The sequence below is a fragment of the Nomascus leucogenys genome, unplaced genomic scaffold, assembly GCF_006542625.1.
Source record: "Nomascus leucogenys isolate Asia unplaced genomic scaffold, Asia_NLE_v1 Super-Scaffold_258, whole genome shotgun sequence".
Classification (NCBI taxonomy): domain Eukaryota; kingdom Metazoa; phylum Chordata; class Mammalia; order Primates; family Hylobatidae; genus Nomascus; species Nomascus leucogenys.
Window position 1 is genome coordinate 5,588,307 of NW_022095769.1, and position 15,753 is coordinate 5,604,059.

General features: G+C 50.5%; 1 protein-coding gene across 3 annotated transcripts in view; it reads right to left on the reverse strand.

The window, feature by feature from the left end:
- The window catches only part of HNF1B (HNF1 homeobox B), a 58,153-nt gene extending 42,724 nt beyond the window's left edge, over nucleotides 1-15,429 (reverse strand). For 2 of the 3 annotated variants that reach the window (XM_012503608.2, XM_012503609.2), the window contains exons 1-4: nucleotides 14,871-15,429; nucleotides 9,829-10,028; nucleotides 3,636-3,822; nucleotides 1,674-1,909 (exon numbers count right to left, since the gene is read on the reverse strand). In XM_012503608.2, the coding sequence (XP_012359062.2) occupies nucleotides 1,674-1,909; nucleotides 3,636-3,822; nucleotides 9,829-10,028; nucleotides 14,871-15,214 (967 nt within the window). In that variant the 5' untranslated portion in view covers nucleotides 15,215-15,429. Of the gene's footprint in view, nucleotides 1-1,673; nucleotides 1,910-3,635; nucleotides 3,901-9,828; nucleotides 10,029-14,870 lie in introns of all 3 variants that reach the window. The other variant, XM_003278398.4, reaches the window with a different exon arrangement.
- Between the last annotated feature and the right edge of the window lie 324 nt (nucleotides 15,430-15,753).

A 15,753-nucleotide genomic window follows, 5' to 3' on the forward strand; every position in this document is an offset into this window, starting at 1 on the left:
GGAGTACACAGGCTGTGTCTTCTGCCCACCCTGCCGGGTTTCCAGCAACTGCTTCCCGTCCCTCCAGCCCCAGCTCTCTGGGTCTCCTGTCAGCACACAGGATGCCTAAACCAACGACCCCGTGGTGACCTCAGCACAGCCCCAGCTTGTCAGAAGGCTGCTGGGCCTTTGTTTGGCTTCCAGGCTCCCTGACTTTGGTGTGGAGATCACAGGTCCCAGCACAATGGCCATTGTCTTCCCAATAATGCCCCTTGCCCCAACCACGCCCCCCGCAGCTCCCAGCTTCAGCACCGTGGATCGCTGTGGCGGGCAAGCGCTCCGGTCCTGCCCGGTGCCAGCCACGTGCCATTTGCCACAACCCTCAGAACCCTGCTTTGAATTTCCCTAAAGGGGCGAAGTTACTCTGCAATCAGGCCAGTCTTTGCCTAGGGGCTTCTCTGCCTCTTAAGTAACCAAGACTTTCTTCCTGTGTGGCTGAGTCTCTCTCCTCTGTGGGAGTGGGACCTACAGAAACCCCCAGCACTGGCCCCAGCTTCATGCTGGGCACTGTCAGGCTCCCAGAGGCCCTGGAAGAGGCTGTGCTACGGGAGGGCAAAGCAGGCATGGAACAAATGCTTGTACACCACCCAGCTGATGGCTCTGAGCCTGTCTTGGTGGCTTTGGTTCCCCTCAACACTTGGGTCAGCTCCCAGCCCTCAGGCCTTTCTCATCAGAAGGGCAACCAACAGGTGAGGGGAGCAACAGGTTTCAGAATCACCCCCGAGTTAGAAACAGTGTTTGGCTTTCCTTTCGCAAGCCCTTTTCTTGGAGCAGCAGGAGGCTGCTACACTTTGTCCTCATGGGCACTGCATAGACCCCAGTGAGCACATCAGTTCTAGGAAGGCAGCTGTGCCAGGAGAATGAAGGACCAGAAGAAGTGCTCCATCCCAGCCTGTGCCTAACACAGCACGCAGCATGTAGGTGTGCTTTCCCCCAAGAAGGCTGTAGTGTTCCATCCTGACAAACTCAGAGCCCACGGCAGAGGCATTCTAATCCAGGCCAGGGCCCAGCACGCAGGAGCACTCAATCAAGCATGATGGAGCAGGTACTTAGTCAGTTTTGCCCAACTCATCGCTGCAAAGATTTCAAGTGACTGACCCCCACCAACCCTGATGACACATGGAAGCCAACAAGCAGAGGCCACCAACAGAGTGGCTGTCCCCAAAGGCCACTGGGCTTCTCCTGAGGCAGCCAGGACCGAGCGAGGGGCAGGATATGGCCAGGGATGGAGGCGGTAGCCGGAGTGCCATCCTCCAACACAGTGAGGGATGCCGCGCCATCGCCACCCCTTTGCCTGCGGTTTGCATCTGGCCTACCCATAAGGCAGCCTCCTCAGTGTAGAATGACTGCTGAGTCAGCAGCCACACAGGGAGAAGAAGAGGGAAGGAGACAAATAGGGTAAAGGGCTCCCTGGAAGCCGAGTGAGCCTTCACAGGGCAATGGCTGAGCCAGGAGTTGGAGGAGACTGATCAGAGCCACATAATATTTCCAGGGGAATATTCTGGCAATGAGAGAGGGGCCCTAGGATCATCTCAAAACATTTGCTCCTCTGAAAACCCTTAAACCAGATAAGATCCGTGGGGAGAACCAGGATGGTCAGGTTGCCAAGGCAGTGAGGCCCAACCTTTGCTTACCTGACAGCTTGTTTGGAGGAGAGGAGCTGGGCTGGTGGTGGGGGGAGCTGTGGGAGAGCAGAGGGTTCAGGCTGTGAGTCTGGTTGGAGCTATAGGCGTCCATGGCCAGCTTTTGCCGGAATGCCTCCTCTTTCCTGCGGTTCGCAAACCAGTTGTAGACACGGACTTCAGTGACCAAGTTGGAGCCCAGGCCGTGGGCTTTGGAGGGGGACACCCCTCGCTGCAAACATTCTGCCCTGGGAATGGATGGAGGGGAGATGGTGAGTGAGGGTGGCGGGGGGACTTGTTGGTGCTTGGTCAAAAACACACAATCACAGCAGTCTTGATTGGGAGTGTGAAGGGGCTGTGGGCAGAATGGAAGGCTGGGGAGGAGAGGCCTATGCAGAGAAAAGGCCAATCCATGGAGTGATCTGATGAAGATGGCTGAAGTGGGCCTGAACACAGGGACAGAAAAGGCTATGCCACCCTGGGAGTCAGGGGCTTTGGCTCTGGTGTGGCTCCCGAGGAGAAGAGAGCGAGCCGGGGACAGGCAGTCCAGGGGAAGGTCCAGATGGGGCTTCCTGACACCTCCTTATTTAGCCATTCTTCCCACCACACAAAAGGCAAAGCCCTTCACTGGCTCTGTCTTGAGTGGCTTCAAAGCACTTCGAGAGGATTTCTGGTCTTTTGGGGCTTGAAATCCCTGAAAGAGTGCCAGGAAGCAAGATGCCTTATCCCCTCCAAAAGGCAGGCTGGGTGGGGTACAAAGCAGGGTGCATTGAGATGGCCAGTCTCTAGCTTTATCAGGGCTGGTGAAACCTCAAAACCAGGTGTGAGAGATTCTTAGACACTACTGGGTGCTGCAAGGCATTTCATTAGTTGGGGTACGGAGCACAGCCTGAGGACTCAGTGGCAATACAGGCCTCCCTGCTTCCCAGCCTGACCTCCCTGGCTGCATTCTTTCCACGGCCAAGGCCAGCCCAGCCCAGAGACAGAGAAAGCGCATACAGGTCTTGGCCAGACCAAAGAGCTGAAGTTTTAGAAAGTCAATACTGGAGTCAAGGAGAACAGGGCAGGAATGAAGTAAAAAGATTTCCCAAGGTTTTCCAATTGTTTAAAAAAAAAAAAATAGCTGGGCCCTGTGGCTAGAGCCTGTAATCCCAGCTATTTAGGAGGCCAAGGCAGGAGGATCGCTTAAGCCCAGTTCAAGATCTGCTGGGCAACATAGCAAGACCACATCTTAAAAATAAATACATAAAATAACACATAGTTTTTTTGTTTTGTTTAAATAGAGATAGGGCCTCGCCATGTTGCCCAGGCTGGTCTCAAACTCCTGGGCTCAAGCAATCCTCCTGCCTCGGCCTCCCAAAGTGCTGGGATTATAAGTGTGAGTCACCGTGCCTGGCTGGTAGTTAACACGTAAAAAGAACTCTGTTGAGTCAGCGGGGGCAGAGTGACTGAACAGATCTGACCAATTCTTACTCTCCTGTCAAGTTTCCTTTTGGACCACTGCATGTCTGACAATTGGTAGAGGCCAGATCTAGAGTCTGTGGCTAAGGGAAAGTTTTACCCTGGCCTGTAGGGAGGTCAAACACACAACTTTCACTTTACAAGTATCATATTTTACGTTAGCATTCTCCAGAGTATCTTCCCTAGAATAATAATTCATGGGGTTGTTTGTACTCCACCAAAGATTCCATAGTTAACAACCAATTCAACAAAGCTAAGTGGGTTTCTTGACTGCAGGGCTTCTCGGAGCCTTTAATATATGTTGTGACTCTCTAAGGGGAAGTATCCATATGCTGGTTCTCAGACTTACTGATTAATGAATTGATATTGGGGTTCTGTGGAACATACTTTGAGAAGCTCTGATTTAGCCACACTTATCTGTATAACTAGTGTCTCAATATCCCAGGACCGAGGGGGAGAGATCCTGGGTCCGTGTGCGTGCCCAGCGCCCAGGTGAGCTTCTGGTGGTGTTACCTGTTGCATTCCTCCACTAAGGCCTCTCTCTCTTCCTTGCTGGGGTTCTTTTGCCGATCGTAGGCCTGGTACAAGATTTGCTGGGACGCGGGCCCCCATTTGAATCGGTTGCGGCGCATCTTCTTGTTGGTGGGCTCAGAGCAGGCATCATCGGACTGCCCAGGCCCCTGGCTCTGTTGACTGAACTCTGGAAAGAGAAACAGCAGCTGATCCTGACTGCTTTTGTCTGTCATATTTCCAGAACTCTGGACTGTCTGGTTGAATTCTGAAAAGAGAAAGGAGTAGATTTGATAGGGTCTGTAGCCTTCACTCAGCAGACAGACACAGACAGACAACGGACGAAGACACCTTTATTCCCCTCATCTAAGCTTTGCAATCTGTTCTCACTGCATATGGAGCTGGAGACAGGGAGGCCTCAGCACAGGCCCTTACTGCCCACCTCAGTTGCCCCAGCAAAGCCACCCTTTTCCTTTCTTTGAAGGAGCTCAAACATAGCCAGCCGTTGTTTTAAGAAAAAAATTTTTTTCCCCCTTTGGCTCACTGGCCCTCAGACATGAAGCAACACTCTGCATCCTGAACTCTTGTATTTGATATCAAGTGGGTGAGCTCAATCAAGTCTCAGATCCAGGGGAGAACTGCTCAAAGGTACAACTGACACTTGCACAAAATATTCAGAGGCTGTAGATAGCACTCCCCACCTCTCCTCCCTCTTCCTATATCCTAGGTATCTACATTATAAAGTCAGGTTTTTAGAAAAACCCCAAACCTTTTGAAACATGCTTTGAAATAAATATAACTGGAGCTTTGTATTGGAAAGAGAAAATGTGCTTTAGATCTCAAATAATTTCAAAGACTACAAACACAGGACCTGTCTGGGAGTGGTGTTTAATTAGCTGGAAATGATGCTCTTTGTCTGTCCAATTCCTTGGGTCCAGGCACTCTGTGACCCTCAGGAGATTTTTGTGGAATGAATGAGAGCTAGCAGCTCGGCCCAGTGGTGATGCCTTAGCCTACATGGTTTAATGAGATTTGATATTTACATTACTGAAGAAGAAAGCTTTGCTGTCCTCGTCTTCACATCTGCATGAAGCAGGGCTCATCAGGAGTGATTAATTCCATTTTACAGATGAATAAACATAGAGGCTGAGCACTCTGCTGAGCAGACACATAACACATTCCCTTCCTAGCTCTGGGTCCCTATGTTCTGGATCTTAATATCTTTTTTTTTTTTTTTGAGACAAAGTTTTGCTCTTGTTGCCCAGGCTGGAGTGCAGTGGTGTGATCTCGGCTCACTACAATCTCCGCCTCCCGGGTTCAAACGATTCTCCTGCCTCAGCCTCCTGAGTAGCTGGGATTATAGGTGTGCGGCACCATGCCCAGCTAATTTTTTGAATTTTTATAGAGATGGAGTTTCATCATGTTGGGCAGGCTGGTCTCAAACTCCCGACCTCAGGTGATCCACCTGCCTCGGCCTCCCGAAGTGCAGGGATTACAGGCATGAGCCACCATGCCCGGCCTTGATGACTTTCTTTCTCAGTTCCTGTAATTACTCCCACAGGTCACAGAGAGTGGAAGGCGACCACCTCCCTTTGTGATAAGCTCTAAATGTCCCATCATTTACATGCTATCCTTCTCGTTCCTTTGGACAACTGGATCCAAAATCCTCAAAGTTCAAGTCAGGCTACTACTTAACGTTTGAATCCCCTCTACAACCCCCCACGGAGTGGCCCTCCAGTGTATATGCCTCCAGAAGCAGGGAACTTACCACCTATCTAAGGCTCATTTCCATTTTGCTCCATCAGGAGGAATGGTTAGGGCCCCTAGCCAGCCAGGACTTGGGATCCCAACTGCAGATGGTGTTGGGCTTTGTTTAACTGTGGACTGACCATGTCACTGGGGCCTTTGATTTCAGCCCATTCACCTTGGAGGATTCTTAGGCCACCTTAGGGCTCTGTTTTCAGTGGTGCCCAACAATGCCACTATAGACCTGAGAGAGTCCCTGTCAAACGTACTAGCAGGAAGTCACTGCTAGTGGGATCATGTGGGGCCCCAGCTTAATTCCCTCATCACTTAATCTCCCCAGCTGTGGAATGAGACTGACTGAAAGCTTAGGGACACTAACTAGTCTTTTAGAATACCTGCCCCTAGTCAGGATGATAGTGATGTTGGCCCAAATTCCTTTGGGGGTTATACTTTTTCTTTTTTTCGAACAAGGTCTTTCTCTGTGACCCAGGCTGGAATGCAGTAGTACGATCATAGCTCACTGCAGCTGACCTCCTGGGCTCAAGCTATCCTCTCGCCTTAGCCTCCCAAGTAGCTGGGACTACAGGTGTGCAAGCCACCACACCTGACTAATTAAAAAAAATTATTTTCGTAGAGACAGGGTCTCGCTATGTTGCCCAGGCTGGTCTCAGACTCCTGGCCTCAGGCAGTCTTCCCGCCACCTCAGCCTCCCAAAGCATTGGGGTTACAGGCGTGAGCCACCATGCCCCACCTGATTATACTTTTCAAAGTGCTTTAGCCCTTCTATGGCATTTGGCTTCACAGCAGCTCTCTAAATGCAGTTACTTGAGGGGAAATCAAAGGGGGAGAAGGAGATGTCCCCTGCTCAGTGAGGTCTGTCACAGTGTCTTCTCTCCTCCCCGTGGGCCCTGTGTGGCACCGGTGGAGTCACCAATGGCCAAAGCCACTGTGGATCATCCCAAGGGCCTGGGAGCAATGTGAGATTTTTTCATTTAATGTGAACAGACACAATAATGGTTCACATTTATTGAACCATTTCTATGGTGAGGTATTGTGCCAAATCCTCTACATATATTCCTTCATCTAATTCTTACAACCACTCCATGTGAGAAGTATGGCCAACTTCATTTTACAGATGAAGAAACTGAGGTTCAGACTGGTTAAGTGACTTGCTCAAAGTCATGTGGACTTGGGGCAGGAGCCTGGACATGAGCCCGGACATGAGCCCAGCCTGCAGGCTTGCAGGCTCCTAACTACCAGCCTGCCCATCACCTCTCACTAAAAACAAAACCGGGCCGGGCGCGGTGGCTCACGCCTGTAATCCCAGCACTTTGGGAGGCCAAGGTGGGCGGATCACAAGGTCAGGAGATCGAGACCATCCTGGCTAACACAGTGAAACCCCGTCTCTACTAAAAATACAAAAAATTAGCTGGGCGCAGTGGTGGGCGCCTGTGGTCCCAGCTACTCGGGAGGCTGAGGCAGGAGAATGGCGTGAACCCAGGAGGCAGAGCTTGCAGTGAGACGAGATCGTGCCACTGCACTCCAGCCTGGGCAAGAAAGCGAGACTCAGCCTCAAAAAAAACAAAACAAAACAAAACAAAACAAAAAAAAACCCAAGCCATGTACCCTGCAAACGCTTCAGATCTGACTTGTGTGGAGGTGACAAAACCGACTCCTGAAGCTTTGTGTCTGGTGGGTGTGAGACACTCTTGCAGCTGCTCCCTAGTGTGGGGGCTGCCGCAGTCTCTCATCTGCCCTTTGAGGAGGTAGCAGCCTGAACAGTGTTCAGAGCTCAGTGTGTCCTCAAATCAGCCGGTGGGTTTGCCTGTAGGTGCTCAGAACCATTCAGGTTCCACTGACCTCAGGGGCTTGGCTCTAGCCTCTTCCAATTTTTGAAGAACTAGACTCCCACATTTGCTCCCTCTAGCCACCAACAACTCTTCTCTACTTCCCTTCAGATTAATTGGGGTTGGGGAAGAAAATGTTCATTGCCCATGAAAATTATCTTGGAGAAGTTGGCTTCAGTAGCCTCTTTATAGGCTTGGGGGCTGCTTGGACAAGGAGGTTCTGTGTGTGTAGAGGGGCCCATGAATATTACCATTTGTTATTTTTAGTTTTTCCAGGAAATTTGTAATCATGTATCATTTTTTATTCTCTCCCCTCTCTTCCTCCTTCTCCCCACCCTTCACTTGTGTCCCTCTTTTATTTCTCTTACTTCCTAATTCTTAGATCATGCTTGCATGTCTTACATTCATCCTTCAAGACATGATTTGAATGTCACCTCTTCTAGGAAGCCTTCCATGATGTCTCCAGGCAATTTAGCAATTCCTCTCCTGCCCCTTGTGTATATCTTTATAACAGCTCTTAGAAAGTGAATAGCATTATTTACTCAAACATCTCCACTTCCTCACTGGATGGCAGGTAAGTCCCTGGAGAAAAGAACCTATGTATTCCATAGCTTAGCATCGTGTTTGGCACATAGTAGGTGCCTGTATAATAGTTACAGAAGGAAGGAATGTTTCTTAAGCTTTTATGTCTCATGTGACTTTAAAACAAAAATAACAGCTGGGTGCGGTGGCTCACGCCTGTAATCCCAGCACTTTGGGAGGCTGAGGCGGGTGGATCGCGAGGTCAGGGGATTGAGACCAGCATGGCCAACATAGTGAAACCCCATCTCTACTAAAAATACAAAAAAAAAAAATTAGCCAGATGTGGGGGTGGGCACCTGTAGTCCCAGCTACCCAGGAGGCTGAGGCAGGAGAATGGCATGAACCCGCGAGGCAGAGCTTGCAGTGAGCCAAGATCGTGCCACTGCACTCCAGTCTGGGCGGCAGAGCGAGACCCCGTCTCAAAAAGTTAAATAAATAAATAAATAAATAAAACAAAAATAACAACAACAACAATCTCTTGAAGAGGCTGTTGTATCTGTAAAATGCCCCTTCCTCAGCATCTTGAGAAACTTTCTGGACCTCTGTCTTTTGAGAAGTTTCCAGTCTGCCTTTCCTGCCTCCTTCTCCTTTCTGAAGAAATTCTCATTGAATACAGACAGGCAGCACAGACTGGAGATGCTATATAAAGCTTAAATTGGGCAGGGCCCAAGGGTTGTTGGGTCTTTGAAGACAATGGCTCCTGAGAATTTTTTTAGGCTTTCCAGGAACTACAGAGAGTTGCTTCACGTCAGGAACACAAATTCTTAAAGAGCTAGTCACCAAGTATGGGGGGCCAACCCATTCTTGGAAAGGTCTCCCGCTCTAAGCAGCAAACAGCTCTCACGTTGCTTCTTCCAATCTATTCATGTAATGCTCCCAACAAAAGCACAAACACCACAATATGAAATGAACACCTAAAACCCTTCCTTTCACCAGCCCAGGGACATTGAGACAATAAATACTGAAACAATCACTTTAGAGCAGTGCGTAACAGAAGACAAGAGTCATTTCAAAAAGCCACAGGGAAAAAACCCAACCCAGAAAGTGGTGGAAATTAACATCTTGATAAAGACAGAGAAGGCTAGATAAAGCCAGAGGAGAGTGTGTGGGGAGAGTGAAAACCTATACAAATTTTCCAGGGAAAGGATTGGCTCAAAGTAATGAAAGTGTAATGTCAAAGAATACTTTCCTAAAATACAGACAGTATGTCATTCCTACTCTTGTTATTCATAGGCAGTTCAAACTTCTCTAGACGTACTTCAAAACAAAAACCTTTCAGAATTATTGCGTGGGAGAAATCTTGGGACAGAAAAAAAACTTTGGGATGGGAATGGGAATGACAAGAATTGATGGGTCAGAGTTCCAAATGCAGACACTTTTCCTGTGCCCTGCCTTAGCCAGAAGTAGCTTCTTCATGAGCAGGGCCACCAGCTGAGGTCCCCACAGTCTACCAATGTTGGAAAATGTGGGTAAACACCTTAAATTGCCTCAGGATTCAATCCCTCCCACTATCCTCCAAGAACAGGGTGAAGTTCTGAATATATATGTTTCCATACAAATGTCTCCTATTGCTGATACTTTTTCCAGAGAGGAGGAAATTAACAGTAACAGTAATCAATATTATTGACTGCAACGAAATGTCTTCTTTGGAAATTGACTGATGGTCATGTATCAAGGGGAGATGCTGGGTTTTCTCTCGGGGAGGATATTTCACTCTGTCACCTACTTGGTTTCAAAGAGAAGGATGTTGGAAGGAGGAGCCAAAAAGTTTAAGGCACGCTGCCATACACTGACAGGCTCCTCAGAGCAACTGGCTGGGTAGCAAGGGGCTGTGACTGAAGAACATGACAGAAGCCAATCCATTGTACAGCAGCCACCAAGGCCAAATCTACTTGCCACCTTCCTCATATCTGCCAAGTGCTCACAAGGCCTTGTCGATGAAAGGGAAACTGGGGCAGCCCATGGGGTGAGAGGGCAAAGGTCACTTCAGGTTGAGGCAGAGGCAGGATGAAAACACTTACGTCGGAGGATCTCTCGTTGCTTTCTGACGTACCAAGTGTACAGGGCGGCACGCTTCTGGGTCTTCATAGGGGTGCCCTTGTTGAGATGCTGGGAGAGGTGCGATTGGTTCAGGCCGGTGACATCGACCACCTCCCTCTGGGGGATGTTGTGTTGCTGCATGTAGCCCTTGATCATTTTAGCAGCCCTCCAAGGGTCCTCACTAGACAGACAAGCAGATGGTTAGGTTACTAGTGGGAGACATCTGGGGAGAAATATTCTCTTTCGAGGGTGTGCTACCTATGGTCTATGCAAAATTCTGAATTTTCCACCCATCTAAGTTACAACTTTGGGATAGACATGAGGCCAAAATGGAAGCTAAACAGAAGAGAAGGTGACGGCCCCTGTATGGTACACCTCATCCCGTTCTTCCGAGGTTAGCGGGCAAAAGAGGACTTCCCATCTTCAGGAAGAAAAAAGCACCACCACCACTCTCTCTTATTAAGCAAAAAGAAAAGCTCTTGTTTGTTTGTTTGCTTATTTATTTATTTATTGATTGATTGATGTGGAGTTTTGCTCTTGTCACCCAGACTGGAGTGCAACAGCATCTTGGCTCACTGCAACCTCCGCCTCCTGGGTTCAAGCGATTCTCCTGCCTCAGCCTCCCGAGTAACTGGGATTATAGATGCCCAGCACCACACCCAGCTAAATTTTGTATTTTTAGTAGAGATGGGGTTTCGCCATGTTGGCCAGGCTGGTCTCACACTCCTAACCTTAGGTGATCCATCTGCCTCGGCCTCCCAAAGTGCTGGGATTACAGACGTGAGCCACCGCACCTGGCCGTTTTATTTTGCTTTCCTTCATTTTCCTGGAATGTGGGAGATTTAAAAGGCAGGTGGCCCACTGTAAAGTGGGGATGCCTTTAGCTTGGGGCTGGACTCACTGATCCTACAATGAAGGAGGGATAGCATCAGTTTCTGAATTTGCCCAATTTTAGTTTCAACCTCTCCTACATTATTTTCCTTTTGAATGGGTATCTCCATTTCTTATAAAACAGGGGTGAAATGTATGTGTTCACCTTCTAAGAAGCAAGGAGGGTGTCTTAGCCAAACAGTAAATAATTTTCAGAGTTTTAGAAAAGTTTTCCAAAATACAATGTTGTACCTCTTTGGGACTGGAGGATCACACCACTGAGGTGAGGCAAGTAGTTAAAAAAAAAAAAAAAAAATCCACAGCCCTACCTTCCAGACAAAATCTACTGGGCTAATGGGGACAAATAGCTTCAATTTTGGACATTCACAATTTTAGATGCTTGTTTTCCTGTATTATCGTGTTTCTCATAAATTTTAAATACTGGATAAGAACATGGTTATACTTTTCATTTCTCATAAACACAGGTGTGTAAACTGCTAGTTTTAGCACCTTTGAATTTTATTTGTCTAGAATGGTTTCAACTTTGCCAATATCTTTTCTGGCTTATTGAACAGATGCTTTGAAAAGAGAGATATAATTCAAAACTAGAAATTAAGAAAATAGTGTGCAGCACAGAACAAAAGTGCTAAAGAAGCAATATATACACGTTTACTATTTATTTAATGCAGGTACATATTTAACTTACAAAAACCAGCATCCCATTACTGTATGTTGATACATATATCAGTTTGATAGAACATGAAAAAAACAGAAGGGAAAACTAGTTTCAGGTGAAACAAAAAAGAAAACGGTGTAGAGGCTGAAATAGACACAGCATTGCAACATAATAAGCAATTTTATTTCTAAATGGTGCCTTTAATATGTCAAATAAAATTAATTTTGTTTAATGAATAAAAATCCAGTAATGGAACATATTTTGTAAGCATTTGGGTAGTTGTGATTATTTTATCAAGACTTTGATATTAAACTCGTGAGAACACAGGCTTTGATAGAGATGTTTTTGAGAAATGCAAACTTTTTATATTAATTATATATAAGAACGAATTTCTCAAGTATTTACAAAGGTACTTTCCGAGTACACAATATAAGGAAGTAACAACAAGAACAAAAAATGAGAAAACGAGTTACAGTTTCAAACGTGGAGAATTCACATTAAGAGGAAAATAATGTAATAAACGTTTTAGACATATCCTTGTAAACATCACAGATCATTTAAAAGTTTATTTCTGGTCAATATTTCCACAGATATTTTTAGGGTGGAAAAATACTTTCAACGGTTACGAACAAGACGCTTCGAACCTTAGGGGAAAAATTGCATTTTAAAAGTGAATATTGCTTTAGCAAATTCTTCGGCTATTTTTCTTTTGTTTAAATGCCTTTACCTGTGCTCATTTTGTATGCCTAAGAAACCTAGAAAAATAGGGTACTGTTCTAAGTGGGAATGATTCTGTGGAAACAGTGAATTAGCCCAACAATTGGGGAGGGAAAAAAAGCCCCCCAAAACCTTATAAATAATGGCAAAACCTTTTAAGTCCGACTTAAAAGAGAGTGAGGAGTAAGATGGCGCAGTTATACCTTCACAGCTCTCTGACCCCAAAATTCACGTGTGTTCACCGGGAAGAGCCGGGAGAGCTGGTTATTTTTTTTATTTGAAATCACAGCTCAGGTTCAGGGGTTCCTAACACGGAGAAAGGCACGGGTCCCGAAGAGCGCCAGCGGCCATTGTGTCCCAAGCGCAGGTGTCAAACGCTGGCCGCGGCGCCCGCAGGGTACGTCCCGCACGCTCCTTCTCAAACAATGACTTTGCTGCCCAGGAGCAGAGACGCCTGAACCCCAGCGCAGTCCGCAGCGCGTTCGTTAAGGAGCCCAACTGTGGCTTCTTAGAACGCAGCCCACTTTCTAGACGCCCCCGTCGCGCCTGCCTCGAGGCCGCGAGCAAGGCCAGCTCCGGCAGGGAGCCGGAGACCGGGAAGCGCGCAGTCCGGACCTTCCTTCCCTGCCTTTCTCTTCTAGGAGGTTCACTAGAACTCCAGGAACTCCAAAACGCGACTTCGGTTTCTCTTTGCTTTTCGTCTTAAGGGAACACTGTGGGCAAAAGAAGGGAGTGCGTGTGCCGGAGGCTCGGGAGCCCCCTGCGCAGTGACCTACGAACCGCTAGCGATTTCTTGAAAAATTACTTTAATCAAGTCCGGCGCTCCCGGAAGAGGGGGAGGAAAGGCCGCACCCGCTCGGGACGGGAGAAAAAAGCCTCCAGGTCTGTCCCGCGTCTCCAACTCGGCGAGGGTCTCCGGCTCCCCAGTCCCCCTCCCTGCCCTGCTGGGGCCTGGGGCTTTGGAGAGGGAAGAGGGGGGCTGGGGTCTAAGGACCCTGGGCCGGGCTTGCGGGTGTCGGCGACCCGGGTGCTCCGCGGGCGGCTCCGGCGCTCAGAGAGCCAGTGTCCCGCGCCGGGCGCCTGGCTGGGTGCGCGCTGGGAGCGGCGAGCAGCCCCGCGCCCGCGTTTTGATTTCCTTCCCCCTCTAAGGCGCGTTTACAACTTCACCAATGAATAACCCGCCTCTCTTTTCAACCTAATCACGGCTCTTTGTGTATCTTTCTGTTGATGATTTATAGAAATAAATTAATAACACCCCAACTCCACGTGCTGCAGTTTATGTTACGTCTCAGTTGCAGCCAGCCCGGCGCGGGGCTGGGTGCGGAGGGGCGCCCCAGGTCCTTCCAGCGCCGCCCTAGAAAGCGGGCGCCTGCGGCCGGGCGGGAGGGCCTAGGCCCTGTGGCCCCCGGTGGCCGGCGGTGGGAGCCTGGTTCATCCGCCAGGTCCTGAGCGACCTCCCCGACAGCCCTGGCGCCCCAGCCGCTCCTAGGGGCCACTCTCTGGACCCCTCTTAGCCTCTGCGACTCACACCTTCCGCGTCGCGGAACTCTCTTGCAGGAGTTCTCTCCGGTAGGGGAGAAATCACCTCCGGGCGGGGGAGCGACGAGGGAAGAACCTCAAACCTATGAATTATACCAAGTGTGTTTGGGGAAAAAAAAATCTGCAAGTTCCCCTGATTGTTTTGCCTGGAGGGCAAACCGCCAGGCCCTCGGAGCGCAAATTCAAATGCAAGGTCATATCCCACCCCAAACCGCCGCTGCGGACGTGCGGCCGAGGCTCAGCCCCGAAATCGCGGCGCTTCAGTGTCCGAAGCCACGCGATGGGCTCCGTCCTAAAGCGGAGTGGCCCGGGAGCGACGTGCTGTCTCAGGGAACCGCTCGGCTCCTTAGATAATTAGTAACCAGCTGTCAAAGCCTACGGCGGTCAGGGAGGACCCACAAACGATCCAGGCCCTGGGGATACACTGCCAGCCGGCCTGACCTCCCGGGGAGAGGCCGGGGGTGAGCAGCGAGGTCTAGAAACGCCCTCCTTTCTCAGACTGAGACCAGATCCTCTGCGAACTGAGGTCTGAGACGCGTTCGCCTCCACACCACCGCGCTTGGTTTCTTTGGCCCCGCGCGGGTCCACCCCGACCCTACATGCAACATGCCCTTTGCGAATCTAAACCCGCGTTGGGGATCCCGGAGAATTCCGGGCCTTGCATGGGCGCGGTTAACAAGAGTGCCCACCAGGGAACTCGCCTCCCAGATCCCGGCTCCGGATGCCGCCTGTCCTTCGGCAAAGAACTGCAGGTCATCATGCAGGTCAATGTGTCCGAGGCCGACATGCGGCTTTCCAGGCCCGAGGCAGCGCGCAGGAAAAATGCGCGGCCTGGGGCTTGTAGCGGCGCGAGCCTCTGCTCCCGGGAAGTCGCAGCGGTTTCACTGCACCCACTCGCAACTTCAGTTGCGTGGGCAAACCTCCTGGTAAAGGGCTCCGCAGCTCCAATTCTCCCCGGCCGAGCCCCAGCCCCGCGGGGAAAAGCCCTTGGGTCTCGGACGCTGGCCTGGGCCTAGGGAGAAGAAGCCCGGTGGGCCGCAGGGTCGTCCGGCTAAGGGATTGGGAAGGGTCCAGGTGTTGGGAGAGAAGCAGAGCGCCCCCCGGGGGACTTCTCTGGTGGGAAACGGGCTTGGCGAGTGTGGTCGGGCGCAGTGTCACTCAGGCCCGGGGCCGGGGCTCCAGGGGTTCGGGTGGGTCATCTCCACCTCGCTCTGCGCCTACCTGAGCATCCGGTCCACCTCCGCCCGCTGCTCCGCCGCCTCCTCGGTGTTGAGCGCCTGCAGCTCCTTGAGGATGGGAGGTGTGTCATAGTCGTCGCCGTCCTCGGAGCCCTCGTCGCCGGACAAGCGGCCCTTGGCGTGGCCGTTGGTGAGAGTATGGAAGACCGGCTTGGTGTCGGGCTCTGCCCCGCTGCCAGGGGACAGGGGCAGCGTCTCCAGCTTCACCCCGAAGTTCGGGGATGGCAGCAACTCCTCCAAGGCCTGAATCAACACCTCCTTGGTGACCCCGGAGCTCAGCAGGGCGCTCAGGAGTTCTTGCTGGAGCGACGTGAGCTTGGACACCATTTTCCAAGGACGGAAAAAGAAGGGGGTGAGGGGGTGGGTGGGTGCGAGAGAGGAGGGTGGAGGGGAGTTTCGCAAGCAAACCCCAAATCCAGGAACCCCTCCACCCTTCAGCGTCCAGACACCTGTTACTCCCCGGGGTCCCGGAGGCTCCTCTGAGAGGAGTCAGAAAACTTCTAACTTGCCATGATCGCCACCATTAGGCCATATAAGATATGCAAATTAGTGGGAAGGGCCCAGCTTTCGGCTGGATGCAAATGATGGTGGGGAGGGGGAAACCCGGAGAGAGGGAGAGCCGGAGGGGCAGACCTGGAGAGTAGAAGACCCGGGCCGGGAGCGGGGCTTTGCCAGGGTCCACTGTACTCACGCTGGGGGGCTGGAGACCTTCTTTTTCTGGTTCTGCTTATCAGCCAAACTTCAGCTAACCTTTGGACTTGTTAAGCCAGTGCCTTGCAGCCTAGGCGCGGGGCTTTTCCACCGGTTCTCAGTTCCGCTTTAGTCCAGAGAGAAAACACTACGCTTCGGGGTTCAGGTGAGAGCCG